This window comes from Eulemur rufifrons, chromosome 15 (assembly GCF_041146395.1).
Source record: "Eulemur rufifrons isolate Redbay chromosome 15, OSU_ERuf_1, whole genome shotgun sequence".
NCBI lineage: Eukaryota > Metazoa > Chordata > Mammalia > Primates > Lemuridae > Eulemur > Eulemur rufifrons.
Genome location: NC_090997.1, coordinates 8,649,645 through 8,665,873, shown reverse-complemented (window position 1 = coordinate 8,665,873; position 16,229 = coordinate 8,649,645). Strand labels below are relative to the sequence as shown.

Genomic DNA, 16,229 nt, shown 5'->3' with positions numbered 1-16,229 from the left:
CCTGCCATATACCCTGTTGGCCCAGGAGGACAGGGGGTCACCAAGGTAAGACTTTCCCAGCCCCACCATCAGCCTTTCCTCTCAGTCACCCCAGGACACAGTTCAGTGAATCCACATCTTTGCCAGGAGACATGAGAGGAGCATAGCGGGGTCCACGTCCCTGCCTCCAGCCTCAGGCCACACTACAGATAAGGCCTGGCACCCACAGCAGGAGTCCCGCCAGCCCCACAGTCACTCGCTAGGATTTCTGCCTTTCGGGACTCAGTGCCCACCCCCTCCCACACTCCCTGGGTTGGGGAGCAGAACCTGGGGACAAAGCTGGCACTGGGTTCCGGAGAGAAAGGAGGACAGGCAGCCCCTGCCTCAGGGAGCCCTAGCCTGATGGGGGAGACACAGACCTACCCTCCAGGACCTCCCAGTCTAAAGAGAATGCCCAGCCTCACGGTTCACGTACAGCCTTGGCCTTGGAGATCCTCCCTGCAAAGGGGGGGGGACCCAGCGCCTACCTTCAAGTAGCCCCTAGTCATAGGCCGGGTCTCCTGGGAAGGCTGCCCTTGGAGACCTCCCGGTCCGCGCATGGGGAGACACCCAGCCCCTCCCCCAGGGCGCTCCCAGTCTGACGGAGGCCGCCCAGTCCCCAGCTTCGGGGAGTTTTTCTCATAGAAAAAGCAAAACAGCCCTCAGAAAGGAGCAGCATAAACGCAAACCAGCAGAGATCAAACAGGCCCAGCAGCGAGCAGCGAGGCAGCCGTCACCTGCGCCCATCCTCACCCTGGCAGTCCCCCACCAGGTCCCGCTGTCCACCTAGCCCGGGAGATGGGTGGCTTGTGGCCCCAGTTTCACGTGAGGCTTAGAGAGGTAGGTGCTTCCTTGTGCCCAGGAGGAAACACCTCATTCATTAGCTCCCTGCAGGAGAACTTAAGTCTGACACCACAGCCTGGGAACCGGGACAAAAGGGCACAGCACTGGGGTGAGCATGGGGAGCACCGGGATCAAGGCAGGAAGCTAGAGCCAAGGAACTTTGAAAGAAAGTCTCCTGGCTTTAAAATTCTAAAAGACCAGAAGGCACAGCATGAGTGGAGGAGGGAGAATGGAGAAGGCACCAGGGGCCCTGCGGGCAGGGGCAGTCAGTGTCCCTTCCAGTGGAGAGACGGCAGTTGGAACCGGGTCTCCTGGGAAGAGGCCTCATTGACACGCACATGCGTGTATGTGTGCATGTGTGCGTGTGCATGTGTGCGTGTGCATGTGTGTGTGAGACAGGGAGCGTGGCAGCCCAGGGCCTACCCTGCAGGGACCCAGGACAGGAACAGCCACCTAGTCCAGAGGCTCTATTTCCGGCCACACACTGTTGTGGCAGGGAGACCCTCTACTGCAGGGTTGGTGACAGTCCCCTTCCAGCACTGCCAGCACTGCCAGAACTTCAGGGACTGTCACTGGACCCTGCCCTCCCTGACCCTAATCCCCAGCCACAGTGCAGCCTCCCTGTTCTTCTTTCTCCTCCCTCCCAGCTGCTTTTACAAACAAACCAGGTCCCTCTCTAGGAAACAGAGTTATCTGGTAATACGGTGGGATGGACCAGCTTGTAGCATTACTCCTGGAAGAATCTGCATTTTAAAAGAGACTTTACCTAGAAGAGAAACAAAAACCTGACAGTCTAATGGCAGATCTTCCAGCAGGGGGAATGACGGTGTCCGGGTCCCCTCTACTGCGTGTATGCACAGCCAGCCGTACCCACAAGGGCAGGGAGGGGAGGCACTGGGCTGACTTTGGCAACTTGAACAGCTCCTCTCTTATCTGCTGCATGGATGCCTGAGCTTCTCCACCAGGGCACAAGTCTTCTGACGTGAAGCCAAACCAGTCTCGGGCTGTAGATATCCCCAAGAGCAGTGATGGGGCCCTGGGCTGACCCCATGGGGAATGAGACTGGTGTCAGGGCCTGCTCTGGCAGCCTGTTCTGATGGGAGGAAGCGGGGAGAGAGGAGGGAGGCCAAGGAGCCGGGGAAAGGCGAGGACAAGGTGACGGAGCCTTGGACACACAAACCGCCTAACCACCCATTCTCAGGACTCATACAGCAGCAGTGTTATGCTAAAGGGACCCACTTCCCACAGCTGGTACAGGGCCTGGCATACAGTAGGCAGTCCATAATTGCAGGTTCCCTCTCTACATGCTCTTTACACACTTTCTCCACTGTCTGTGCACTCACAGAATCAGTTTTTGAACACCCACTGTATGCCTGACATCTTTCAACATCGTAACACCTTACAAGGTAGGTTAATCCCATTTTACAAATGAAGAAACTGAGCCTCTGAGAAGACAAGTGACTTGCCTAAGAACATCCAGCTAGGAAGGAGCAGAGTCAGGATTCAAACCCCCAGCTCTTTCCCCCAGAGGCCAAAAGTTAGCAGCCAAACTTAGCGCCAAAAACTAAGAAGGGCCATATGCCATTTCCCCTCTGCCCTTGCTCTGGGCTTGGATTTCTCGACATTCAGTCCCCTCCCAGGCAGGTCCCCTTGCCAATGTGGACCCCGGGCGGCCTGCACCATACCCAGGCCCTGTGCTCAGGGCCAGCTGGAGGGTGGGGAGGTGGTGCATGCACAGATGTGTGCGTTGCTGGCACGGAGTCAAGGGATCACTGTGTCCCCGGGAAGGCAGTGAGCCTGTGCGTCTGCCAATTACCCTTCATTAGCATCAAATATTAAAAGCCAGGCCTGGTTCCTGGCTGGGCCCCTGGTCCCCAGACACCCATCCTGGCTGGAGGTGGGTGGGTCAGGGCATAGCCCTACTTATCAGCCCCGCTTTATCTGGCCTGGGCGGAGCTGGCAAATCACAGCCCGGGCCTTGGCTCCGGGCTTGTCAACACAGGGAGCAGCCGGCAGCCACATGCCAGGAGGCCCAGGGATATTTCATTAAGTCAGACCCTGGTGCTGGAAATAAAACCCCCAATTAAACACTTCCCCTCCCGGAAACTGCCTCGGCGTCTGTAATCAAGCTAACAGCCGCCCTTCCACGTGGCCGCTGGCACTCAGGGCTGCGAGGCGCTGCTCGTGAATCCATTAGCTCCCGCACCCTGGCAACCGGGGCGGCCAGCAAGGACTGCCGGGGCCCCATTTCGCAGATGCGGAAGCTGAGACTCGGAGAGGCCACTCACAGGCCTCCCCAAGGTGGAGGGATGAGGGTCACAGGCCAGGCCCAAAATGCAGGCATGGGCTCTGGGGCGGGCAGCAGGGTAACGGGGAGCATGGGGACGTAGAAGGAGCTCGGTTTCTGAACTACGCAGGCTCAAGTTCAAAGCCTGATTCTGCCCTCAACCAGCTGTGGGACTCTGGACAGGTCACTTCACCTTCCTGGGCCTCAGTTTCCTCATCTGTAAAACGGGAACTGCAATGACTTCCCAGGGAATAAGGCCTGTGAAGTGCCCGGCACATAGTAGGTCTTCAAACCATGGCTACAGGGGAGGCCCTGCTCCCTCCCCCAGATTTCTCAAAGGAGCCCTCCTTTCCTGCGGCTGGGAATGGAGATTGTGACTCCACTTCAGCCGGAATTCCTCTGGGCCAAGCTCAGGCCTCAGTTTCCCCTTGGCAGCCCCGGCCTGCCATAAAAGCCCCCGGGGCTCAACGTTACTCAGGGGAGGCACCTGGCAGAGTTTCCAGGAATTGTGAGTTACAGGCTATTTTGAAAGCATTTTATGACTCTCCTGGAAGCAGAACCGGCTAACAAACAGGGAGCAGGAGGCTGCGGCTGACGGGGGATGTGTAATGGGCAGGTCGGCGCTGTGGGTAATGAGGCTGCTGAAGGGCCCTCAGGCGGCCGCAGGCTCTGTCCGCACCAGCCTTTCCTCCGGGCATCTTCCTTGCCCGACTCATCTGCTCCCGCCCTCTCTGCGTGATCCTCAGTCCCAATTCTCAGTCGGAGGGGTCAGAATTCAAGGGCTTGGCTGGCTTCCCTGGGACACTGTAGCTCTGAGACCTGAGGCCTGGCCGCATGTCCAAGGTGCTGCCTGGATGTCCTCCCTCCCTGGAGGGTCCCCTTCTGCATCTGCCTGTTCTTTCAGATCTGGCCCCAGTGTCACTTGTCCCTGGAAGGCGTCCTGATGCCACACCCTGGGCAGAAGAGGTGGCTCTGACCTCCCTCAGCACCACTGCCTGGGCCGCTGAGCCAACCCCTGCAGCCCCACGGAGGGGGTCACCCCTTCTCCCCAACATACACACACACCCCCCGCTAAGGTCTTGGTGGTATCCCTAGCTCCTGCCATAGACCCAGCGTGGGGTTCTGGTAATTATTTCGTATCTAATTGTTTCTCAAATCACCCATCCTCTGCTCTGCGCCCTAGAAGGCTGAGCCCTGGGACAGCCTCCCCCGGGCTCCCTGGTCTCGGCTGGGTTTGCCCAGTGGGAGGCACTGGCAGAAGATGGGGGGCGGAAGGAAGAGAGGCTGGGCACCCTCCCCTGCTCCCCTCCTGCCTGGATTCCGAGGTTCTGTCCGTGGCTTTGCCCTCTGTGGCCACAGCCCTCCTGGGTGGTCACTCCATTGTGGCGCCAGCTCTCATGGGGACCCCCAGCCCCATTCTTGCCCCTGGCCACTCAGGTCGAGGGGTGATAAAGCTTTCCACAGTTGTGGTCCTTGGTGCTTTACACACCCTATTGGTCCCTTAACCCTGCCCAGCCTCTTACAGAGGACACCCCGCTGCCCCAGTTAAATTCTCTCCAGATTCTCAGCCCAGCGTGTTTGCTGCCAGGCCCCTGCCTGAAACAACCCCCTTCCTTCTCCACGACCCCAAGGCACACTGTGAAGCGTCTCCACAGGCTACTCCCTTGACCACCCAAGAAAGTGCCAGAACCGCCCCCTTCCTGCTTCCAGGTGCCTGGGTGGGGGTCGGGGACACCTGCAGCCTCTGCCCCGGAGGGCCCAGGCCAGGCCAGAGACAGCAGTCACACTGCCGGAGCCTGCGGTGGCGTCTCCGTGGGTCCCTAACTCAGGGAGGGGGAGGGGGAGGCAGAGTGGGTGATTCCAAGTGTCAAAAAAGAGAATAAATGAGCCTGGCGGGTGGTTCGGGGGGTGGGGAGGGGAGAAGGCTGGCAGGGGGCCTGTGCGGCGGCCGTTATCTTCATGGAGAAAGCAATAAAACCGTGTTCGCTCATAAACGGGCACCACCAGGACCTATTTCCTGCTCAAATAAAATTAAAGGTGATGGATGGAGCCACAGCAGCAGGCAGAGCTGGGGGCGGCTTATTGCTGAATGATGGGCCCTGTCCTGCGCCTGGCTCCCTGGGGTCTAGAGGCCCAGCGGAGGCTGGCCGAGCAGCCAGTCCCAAATCTTTGGAAGGCAGGGAGAGCAGGTGTGTGGCAGGAGGTCAGGGAGGTATGTAGGGCAGGCGGGAAAAATCAGCAGCTACTGTTTTTCAAGAACCTACGATCCTCCCCACAGCTGTGTCATTTGGCTCTATCCCATCTCCCAGGTGAGTAAACCAAGGCACAGAGAGGTCTAGAAACTTGCTTCTGCTCACACAGCCAGTCAGCCACCTACAAGCAGAACCACTAGATTGCAGTGCTCGTAGGGAGAGGCCAGGCAGCTCGTTGCCCTCCGTAGAGGTATGCCAGCCAGAGGTCACCCATGCCACTCTCTTGTCTCCACGCCAGAGCCACACACATGGGCACACCCCTCTCCCCCCAGGAAGCCTGTAGTGTAGCAATTCAACTGACTCTAAACCAGACTCCTGGGTCTGCCACTCATTAGCTGCCTGAGCTTGGAAAAGCCACTTAGCATCTCTGCGCCTCAGTTTCCTCATCTGAAAATGGGAGGGTGATCAGAACACTTGCCTCAGAGGACCGCTGTAAGGATTAAACAAACGCACGTATGTAGAGTGCTCACAACAGGCAGTGGGAGAGGACGCTGCGTGCGTAAGGGCCCCTGACCTACCAGGGTGCCTGCCCCTCCCAGGCCCGGGCGCTGCCAGGGCACCCTGGGGAGCGGGGAGTGTGCAGTGAGGGTGGAGGAGACGGTCTTTTTAGCAGAGCTGCCTGGACCACCTGTGACCTCAGCCCTGCGTGCAGAGGTGAAACTCACGCCAGGCCCCACCAGGCCACCTCCTCCAGGAAGACTCCCTGGCTTCCCCTCAGCATAACCTCATGCTCACACTTGCTTTGGGGCCACCTTCTCTTTGGGCTCAGGCCCTTTCAAGACACAATGGTAAGAGCACGAACTGGACTCAAATCAAATCTGCCGCTTACCACGTCATTTGGAACAAGTGACTTAAACCTTCCGGGCTTCAGTTTCCTCATCTGTAAAACTCTGTATAACCACAGGCTGGCTTTGACACACAGTAGGTACTCAATAAACATCAGCTATTATTATTCTAAGAAATGTCTTCTCTCCCCTTATGGAGACCCCGGGCTCTTTGCTGCGAGGGTGCTCATCTCCTATCAGCCCCCGCGGCGACTGGCTTGGCCTGGGCTCAGCAGGGGGTGCTGGGATGGATGCGGGGGCACATTAACTACCCTCCAGTCAGGGGTCCCTTGCAGTCTCTGCAGGTCTCTATGCCCCAGTGACCCTCCACCTACCCAGTGACACCTTTCTCAGTGCAGGCAGGCGTGAGCTGGGGGGGCCCTGAGGTTGGGGGGCCTGGTCAGCCCACCCACACCCTGGTCCCTGCTCCTAGCAAGCTCCTAAAGGGTCAGAAGATGCCCTGCCAGGGAAGGGCCAGCTGCATACACGCATCATACATACATACACACGCACACGTACATCGGAGCAATGACGCCCTGGGTACCAACCTCCACGCCAGGACCTGTCCCCACCTGGCCTCTTTCCTGACTACTGGAGCAGAGGGGCTCACATTTCTCTCTTAAGTCAGACACACACTTCCTCCTCCCCCCACACTGGCCAGCACAGGCCTCAGGCCCAGGCGCAGGTTACACCTCAGGCCATCCTGACACCTGTCACTGCCAATCACTCCCACCCCCCCCTCCACCCCCCAAGGGAAGGCAGGCAGACCATTCACTAAGCGGCCTAAAGACATCCCAAGGTGGGGAGGGCTGTGTCTCAGAGGAAAGCAAACAGTGCCCCCACCCTGGCCTGGCCTCTGGGATACAGGGAAGGTGGGGGTTCTCACCACTGCTGGCCCAAGGCAGGTACCAGGGGCAGCTGACGTTCACAAAGGAGCCTGGTGGCCCGTCTGGCCAGCAGGCGTAGTCATCGAAGGTCCGGTTGCAGAACAGGCCTGGGGGCAGGGGGAACAGTCTCTGAAGCCCTCCCTGTGCCTGGCGTGCCCTCCCCTCCCCTCCACACCCAGGCTGCATTCCGCTAACCCCTGCTGAGCACTGACTGTATGCCAAGCGCTTTCCCTACCCAGCAGGAGCCAAGCAAGGGCTCTTGCCACTAGTCAGTAGCAGGACCTTGAGCAAGTTACTTAATGTCTCTGTTTTCTCATCTGTAAAATGGGGTATTCCCTGCCCCGTAGGGCTGCGGTCCCCAATCCCTGCTCCGAGGCCTTTTAGGGACTGGGTCACAGAGCTCTGCTGCCCCCCACCCCCACTCCTGTAGCCCCCACCCGGTTTGTCCTCCGTGAAACCTGGGAAGAGGGGAGCACACAGCAGGAGGTACAGCAGCTCCCCATCCTTCGCACGGCACCCGAGCTCCGCCTTCCCCCTTCCCGCCCCCACGCCGTCCGTGGAAAAATTGTCTTCCATCATGAAACTGGGGCCAAAAAGGTTGGGGACCGCTGCTGTAGGGCTTTGTGGAGATAAGGACTGCCTGTTACATAGATAACTACACATAGTAAGTGCTCAATAAACAGTCCCTACAGGCCTATTTTTAAATGACGCCCCACAGATCAGAGGGCAATGGTCGCTCACAAGGCCGAGACAACCTTCCTCAGGTCACCGTGTTATAACTGCAGAGTCGGGATTCAAACCCAGGTCCGCCCTGTGCTCTTTAAACCACCCCAAAGTGCCCTGAAACATTTATTCCTATAAAAAATATGTTTGTTGGGCCTTCAGCCCACGCGCAGGCTGGGACTCCGAGGACACACACTGGAAAGGCCGGGCCGCCCTGAGCCGCGGGAGCTGGAGGCTGGTGGGGGGTGGGTGGGTCGGGGGGAAGGTCTTCTGCAGGAGCAGGAGTTAGAGCTGGGCTTTGAAGAACCTGAGAATGTTTGGTAGGCAGAAGGCGGGCAGGAAGGCATTTGCAGGGGACAGCTGGGACAACGGGGGACGGAGGCAGCAGGCAGGTGTGGTGTCCTAGAGACAGAAATCATGCCGACCGTGGACTTGGGGGCCAGCAGAGCCCTCCAGGGGTTGGTCAGGTGGGGGGCACTGATGGGAGGGCCCCACCGGGACTCACCTGTGGCCGGAGGCGGAGCCTCGGTCAGGAAGCGCTGGCACTGGCGTCGGTATTCCCGCCATTTCTGCACCGTCTCTGAGAGGGACACAGTGGCACCCTGGTGGGAGGGCACAGATGGGGGACCTGTGGGTCCGGCCAGCCCCTCTCCTGCCCCCTCACCCCCACACACCTGGTGTCTTGGTGTCCGGGGCACCTTAGAGTCCCAAACTCCACCAGGCATCTGCCAGCTCTGAAAGGGGGCGAGGACAAGTTGCTGCCACCTAGGGGCTCCGGGTGGACACTTTCACATCGTTACCCGTCCAGGGGACTGGGGCACAGCTCCATGTGTAACGAGCACCCAGAAAGTGTCCACCGAACTGACCCTTTTGCTGGCGTGTGGTGAAGAGGGAGAGGAGAGCGCGGGTCCCATTCCTGGCCTCCTGCGACCTCGCTAGGAGAGGAGGGAGACCTCCCGAGGGCCCAGGGCTCCGCTGGTGCCTGGGCTGCCTCCTCCTGGGGCCTGGTCAGCCTGCCTGCTGCACTTTCCACAATTCTAGAAGGGGACACACAGGCCAGAGTGGGAGAGGGACTCAATTAAGGCACACGGCACCCCAGGAAGCAGAGCTAAGGCCGGACCACAGGAGTGACTATGAGGGACTATTAGGGGCTGGGGAGGTGGCCTTCGGAGCCACCATTAGCGTTCCTCCTGCAAAATGCTCTCATTTACCTAGGAGGGCAACACGACCCCCCTGCGTTCCCCTCTAACACAACTACCCAGACCAAACATTCGGCCCGGCTCCCAACCAGAAGGAGGAGTCCTGAGGACGTGGGGTGACGGGGTCAGAAAGCTTCCAAAACACCGAAGTCGCCCACACCCGCAGTGGGAGGGGGTCCCCTACCTGTGAGCAGGAAGATGTGAACCTCAACTTTCAGGTAAGGTAGCCGGAATGGGTTTTGAGCACACAGACCCAAATAGACCCACCCCACTGAGAACTGTTCCTTCTGAACACTCTCGGATACTTCCTTCAGATATATGTCTTGGGACTGTGGTTCTTTTCTGTTTTTATTTTTTTTTCCTGAACAGCCTTAAAGATTATTAATATTCCTCATTTAGAGGCTGCAGAGGCTGCAATGACCAGAGAGCCCCGGGTATAAAATTTAGGACCTATACATAATTTAAAACAAAATTTCACTTTTTGAAATCATGAAAATGTACACGTGTGCTGAAATTGAGACAGCTTCTTTTTAGAAGCTTGCACCCTTGACTTGCAGCCGCCAGGCCTTGCTGGACCCAGTTTCTGGGCAATCCTGCCCTGGTCCACGCTGCTTTATCAGACACCTCCCCATGAAGACTTGGGGCGCCACATGCTTATCCCTCGCTGCACAGGACGCCCCAGAGAGGGGGCCAAGCTCACTCTGAACCCAGTGACATCCTCAGAGAGTGTGCTGGGGCTGCAGGTGAGGCTACCCCAAGGACAGAGCTTTTCTGAGGGCAAAGGTCAAATGTATTTGTTTGGGGGGAAAAAAAACAAGAAATCAAACACAGCAACAGCAAAGGCGGTGTTGTGATTTTAGCCACAACTGAGGGGGTGGCACAGTTTTCACCAGAGCAAGTCCTGGTGGATCAACCCCCACCTCCCCTCCCCCTTTTCCCTCTCCCTTCTGTGTCTTCCTCCAGGTAAAGGTCTCTTCCTTCCCGGCCCTGAATGCAGAAAGACAGGGAGAAATCCCCCTCGATTTCTGTTTCTAGAACGAAAGTGGGCAACGAGCAAGGTCACTGCTGGGAACTGGGGCAGAAGGTGTGTCTGGGGCAGGGAGCGAGGACAAAGAAGCCCGTGGAAGCCAGCAGTCCCCCAGTGGGGTAACAGGTTAAGGACAGCACCACGAAGTCCAACCTGGCCACACACACTTGTCCCAGGGCGTGGTCAAACAGGCAACATTGTCATCTACTCTGAACAGAGCTGTGGACATAAAACTATCTTCAGACTGGGACTCCCCGAAGACAGGGCCGTGTCTCCCCTCAGACTGGGGTCCCTGAGGACAGGGCCGTGTCTCCCCCTTAGTTAGGGGCACCAGCTCAGGGTCTCCACACAGGCTGAGCCCTCAGCCCGCCCCTGCCTGCACACACAGCACAAATCACCCAGACCCCTGGCCTCTCCCACACCTGGTGTTCACGCCTCAGGTCTGGGTGTGGTGGGTGGAGGGGAACCCGGGGAATACAAAGATGATGGACAGAGCCCTGGCTGGAGACAGTCCTCGGGCTACTTGGGAGTGGGGCTCAAATGCTTTGCAGGACAAGTGACAGAGCAGAGGAGACCCCGGGGGAATAGCTCAGGGAGTGGCTGGGGAGGGCTCAGTGTAGGCTCAGAGCTCTGGAACTCCGAGGACTGTAAGGTGGGAGTTGTGGGAAGGGCGGGGGTCGGGGTTGGGGGGGGAGGAGGTTGGGCCGCAGACGCTGGGCGGTTCAGCAGGAGGGCGCAGCAGGGACAAAGGCGCACAGCGGGGAACATCAGTGCTCCAGTGAGCAGAGGAAAGCTGTGGACTGTGTTCAGGAGGATTTTCTGGGCAGGACAAGAATGGTTGCAAGAGCTGGGACAGACAGGAGGCTCTGATGTGGGCCAAGGCTGGGAAAATGAGGCGGGGGGCCACCCAGTGCCACAGGGCCCAGGTGCCCGGCTAACACAGCGGGGGTTGAACAGCCTTAGCTCTGGGCTCAGATCTGGGCCGGGCTGGCTCACCCATAAGTTAGTTTCTTGACCGTTGCAAGAGCATTAACTGTTGGCCTCAGCTTGCAGGTGCCAGTGGGAACGATGACAGTTCCCACGGGGTGGCTGTGGGGATCGGGTTAACGCTTAGGATGGCCCGGCACATGGCAAGTGCTCAGCCAGTGGCAGCCGTTCTCAGAGTGGCTTCCTGGGAATCGGGGCCCCACCCTCCCTCACTTCTAGGATCAACAAACTCCCAGAAGGAGAAAACGAATGTATTTTCATGCCCAAGGACGGATCATTCTGCTTAATCTGTGGCATCTTCCAGCAGGAGCCACAGCCAATGGCAAAGCCAAGTAGGGTGGAGGCTTGGGACCCCAGGCCCTGTGAAGAAGGGCAAGGCTCTGCCCGGCAGCCCCCATTCCATCCTCCCGCCATAGGAGTCCCTGCCCCAAGCTCAGTGAAGCAAAGCCGAGGGTGCCGGGCAGTGGGGAGGACACAGTGCCGATGTCCCTGCCCCGCACAGGGCAGCAGGGCAGGGCGGGGGCCATGGTAAGGGCAGGTTGGCAGATTTTAGAATCAGAGCTTGCCAGGCTTCGTAGGATCTCTCTGAGGCGGATGAAGGCAAGTGGGGACAAGGCCCGGGTGAGAGGTTACAGAGAGGGGGCATCCCTCAGGTTCAGGAGTCCAGAGAGGAAGTAGGAGATGAGAAAAGAGGACACCAGGAGGGAGTGGTGTGGTCTGCAGAAGAGAGCACTGGACAGAGAGTCGCAAGTCCTTGGTTTAAATCCAAGGACTTATCTGTCAATGTGGGACCGATGGGACACATTTCATCTTTTGGGGCCTCAGTTTCCTCATCTGTGAAATGGGCATATCATTCTTCTCAAAGAGTTACTGCACAGACCCAACCAGATAACGTAGGTGAAAATCTTTCTGACGGTTCAGAGCCGTGCAAGTGGGCACCGTGGGGAGGAAGGAGAGCAGAGGAGCAGCAACGCCCCGGGAAGGAACTCCCTCTCCAAAGACTGGCTGCCAACCTGAAAGGCCCCTCTATTTCTCAGTGTGGATAAGTGGGTCAGATTCTTTCCTTTTCTGGAGACTGTTTTGGTTGAGGGGAAGGAAGAAAGAGATCCTGGCCTCTCCGGGTAGCTGGGGCAGGGAAAGTGGGGACAGCCTCTCAGGAGGGGGAAGGAGGGCTCCACACACAGGGCTCCCCCAGCCAGGTCCAGGTCCCCGGACGCCAGCCTCCCTTCTCTGTCACCTCCCAGAGCCCACGTCATGCCTTCCATCACCTGCAGGGTGGGGCTGTCTCTTCAACCTCATTTTTTTTTCCTTAAGGGCTTTAGATATCTGAACAGAGGGGCAGGGCGATGAAAACTCACATACATTCAGCATGGTAGTAATTCTATTAGAAAACAATAAAAATAAAGATTTTTTTAAAAAAGAAAACTGCACATACGTTCTCACAGGCACAAGACCTCTCATGTGGATACACTGTCACACACAGCATCACACATGCCACCAAGCATATTCCTAACACGGAGATACTGACACAGAGTCTCTCCCACACGCACAATGGCTCACAGACTGCCAGGCACACACTCACGGTGAGCCACTGCCCCAGCACACACACACACTCACCCCCCGTGACTGATGCACTTAGCCCGCACTGTCACACACACACACACAGGAACTGCCGTAGACACTCTAGCACAAGGACACTCTCTCTCCCACACACATGGACACACACCAGCATACACACCCATTCATACACCACGACGTCACACACACACACCGAGACCCCCTATAGACACAGTATCACACACAGGGCCACAAACACGTACACACTGTCAGACACACAACTGCACGCTTACATGTTGCTGCCCACACAGGGACTCACTGCCACACAAGCACACTGTCACACACAGGGTCACGTACCTGTACACAGAGAAACGGGGGCTCAGACAGCCCACGGCCTTCTCCCCCGGTCTGTCTCTACCTGTCTCTATGTCAGCACCTCTCCATCTCACACACACACACACACACACACACACAGGAATTTGCCCAGGGCCAGGCTGCGGCTCAGGAAAGGCCTGTTTTTCCTCAGCACAAGGCATTCGAGGGCAGGATGTGGTTTCTTGGTCGCTCCTGCCCTGGCCCCGACCCTGGGTCCATGTCCAGGAGGGCGCCCAGCTCGGAACAAAGCCCACGCCGACCAAGGCGCAGCGCTGGGCCCCAGTGCCATTCACTAGCGGCCCAGGGGCCTCTGACAGCCCCTCTCCAGGTCCTCCCCCCGCAGTCCTGGAGAACACGTCCAGATTCCCAAGGACAAACGGGTCAGGTTCCCCCAGTGAATAAAGCTGCCATTTCAGGGTGTCAGTGTCGCAGTCCTCTCCATAACCCTGTGTTCGAACTTGCGATCCCTGTTTACAGACAAGGAAACTGAGATTTGGGACAAGTGTCCTACCTAAGATCACCAGCTAATAGCAGACCTGATACTTGAACCCAGTTCCATCTGGCTTTAACCTTGGGTGTCAAAGGCCTGCCTGTCTCTTCAGTAGACAGCTCCCTCATGGGGGCCTGCGAGAGGTAAGAAACGGGGGAGGGAGTGGGCTTCCCAGCAACAATGAAGGAGTGGCCTAGGCCACCTTGTTCAGAAGTCAATTCTGCCATCCCCTACCTGCAGGGAGGCCGCCTCCAGCCTCCCAGACCCGCCCCAGTGCCGCCCACTCCCAGAGCTCCTCCTCCAGTCCGGCCTGCCTGGGAGGTTTAGGCAGCGAGCCCAGCCCCTGCTCCTCCCTGCCCCTGAACTGCTGGGCCACCTTACACCGGAACCCTCTTCTGAGCGTCCATGCCCCCATCAGCAACACCAATCTTGCTGACCTCATGGACAGAAAATAAAATGCAAAACTCACCATTTTTTAGAGTGTCACAGGCATGCATGAGGTTGTGTCATAATTACTGCAGTCTGTCCTCAAAGCTCCCAGGGATGCTCGGTGCCCCACACCAGGAGCATGCCCTCAGGGCTCCACCCTGCTCAGGGCCTGTCTCCTCCTGTCCTTCTCTGCCCACCAGTCCTGTCGTGGCCCCAGGACACTCAGCCTTTGCCTCAGGCCTAGGGCTGAGGAATGAGAGGGGATCAGAGGAAAGGGCAGGTTCAAGGTCCCGACACCAACTGAGAACAGGGACTTCGGGAAGACCAGTAACCTGCAGAAGCTTTTGTCTTCCTTTTGCCTTCTTCCCTTAATCCCAACCGGAGCTGCAGACCTGGTCTGGGGTGCGATGGGACCCGGACGCAGAGCCTCCCACAGCCAGCGCATACGAAGAGGTAAAGATGAGCGAGAACTTGTAACGGGTCTGCAGTCCTGCCCCCATCCCTGTCCCCCAAACGATCCCAATTACACCAGAAAAGACAAAGTCCTGTGGGGAAGGGGCCATAGAAGGAGGGAGGGTGTCTCTTGGGGCTAGGGTCAGTAGCTGGGCTGGGGAACAGGGACTGGGAGAGGAAGAGTCTGAAACAGAATTTGGGGGTAGAAAATGTGCTGACACCCTAACTGAGAGGCACATCTGTCCACGTCTGGATTCCCGGCCAGGGTGGAGTCTGACCTCACCAAGGCAATGGGCAGATTGCCTCTCACCTGTCCTGGGACAAATATCAAGGCCTATACAGGCCACTCCCTGAAGACCTCAGTTCTTTATGTCTGGGGGTAGGAGTGGGGAGGGGATAGGAAGAGACTGTTTCCTGAGCAGGACAGGGTACCCAAGCCACTGCTCTGCTCAAGCATGTCCCAGCATCTCTGGACAACTCCCCTCTCCCAAAGCAACTGACCACTGCCCCCAACTCTAGAGCCCCGGGGGAAGGAAAGGTAGGGAGGACAGGAGAGAGGGGCTGCCTGTTTGCTGCAGGGGCTGGGAATGGGGGCTCAAGTTCCATCTGGGAGGTCACTGGGAAGGACAAGCTGCCACTGCAGGGTCCCCAGGACTATGAATCAAAGGCTGTGCCCCAGGCTGGTGAGGAGGGGTAAGGAGCCGCCGGGTCTGCACACCCTGGCCCTTTCAGCCCTTCCAGAGCCTTCTTAGGGTCTTTGATCGGGCGGGCGGACGATCGTGGGGGAGGCACCGCGGGAGAGGGGTCCGGGGCGTAGTGTGGGGTGGGGGACGTCCGTGCAGAAGGACGAACGGGCTGCTCCGAGGCCGCTGTCAGGGGTTCAGGAGGAGAAGGACTTGGGAAAGTGGTGTGGCGAGGAGGGAGATGCGGCGCAGAAGTCGGCGAGGGCGGCCGCGGGCCAGCTGGTGCCCTGGCAGAGCGGCCCGCGGGGCGAGGAAGTGGGCGCCTCGCTGGGGTTGCAGGAGTCACCCGTGGCCCAAGCCACCACCTCGGCCGCCCAGCCCAGGGACACCCAACTCTCCAGTCCCTACTCCCCCCGAGGCTTTCAGATCCCCCCGCCTGCGGTCGCGGAGTTTCGCTCAAGTCCTGGCGGCCCCTGCCAGGACACTGCGCCTGCAGCCGCAGCGCCACCACCCGCCCTGCTGCCGGGGTCCCGGGTCTCACCTGGGGGCGGGGGCCGGCCCTGCCCACCGCCCCGAGCAGCAGGAGCGCCAGGCGCAGCGGGCCGGGGGCGCCGGTCATGGCGGGGCGTTCAGGACTGGGCCATCGCTGCCACCTGCGGAACCGCGCGCGGCGACTAACCCCGGGCGGGCGGCAGGCGGCTGGCGGCGGGGGAGGAGCCGACACGGGGCCGCCCCGCCCGCGGGAGGGGCCGGGCGGGGTCCCCGGTCTTCCGTCCCAGGCGGCTGAGGCCCCTGGGCCAGCCCAGCGGCACCCCTCGGCCCGTCTCGGGCAGGGAGGTCCCGGGCACTGCGCTCCGAACGAGCGCGGCTCAGGATTAGGACGCGCAGGAGCCCGGCCACCAGCCAGCTTTCAGCGACAAGCGGCCCGCCTCCCACGCTCGCACCCCAATCTCCTTCCAGGTTCCCCAGCTCGGGAAACCCAAACCTCCCTCCGCCTGCCTATTCGGGATAACCCGAGGAAAGAAAGTGTGGCCCGGGGAACGGATGGGACTTGTCCAAGGTCACGCGGCTCAGCAGATCACTCCTGGAAAGTGCATCTGCCGCGGGGCGATTGACGGGTAGGAAAGAGCAGCGGAGTTACCCTTCCCCGGGTCCTCGCATGCTCAGGCTCTGTCCTGAAGGCAGGCCTCGGACG

At 59.0% G+C, this 16,229-nt stretch overlaps 1 protein-coding gene across 1 annotated transcript in view; it reads right to left on the bottom strand.

Annotated features, from left to right (window-relative positions):
- The window catches only part of GLP1R (glucagon like peptide 1 receptor), a 35,571-nt gene extending 19,918 nt beyond the window's left edge, over nucleotides 1-15,653 (bottom strand). Inside the window, exons 1-3 of the mRNA XM_069488321.1 lie at nucleotides 15,576-15,653; nucleotides 8,340-8,436; nucleotides 7,111-7,218 (exon numbers count right to left, since the gene is read on the bottom strand). Of these exons, the coding sequence (XP_069344422.1) occupies nucleotides 7,111-7,218; nucleotides 8,340-8,436; nucleotides 15,576-15,653 (283 nt within the window). The remainder of the gene's footprint in view (nucleotides 1-7,110; nucleotides 7,219-8,339; nucleotides 8,437-15,575) is intronic.
- Between the last annotated feature and the right edge of the window lie 576 nt (nucleotides 15,654-16,229).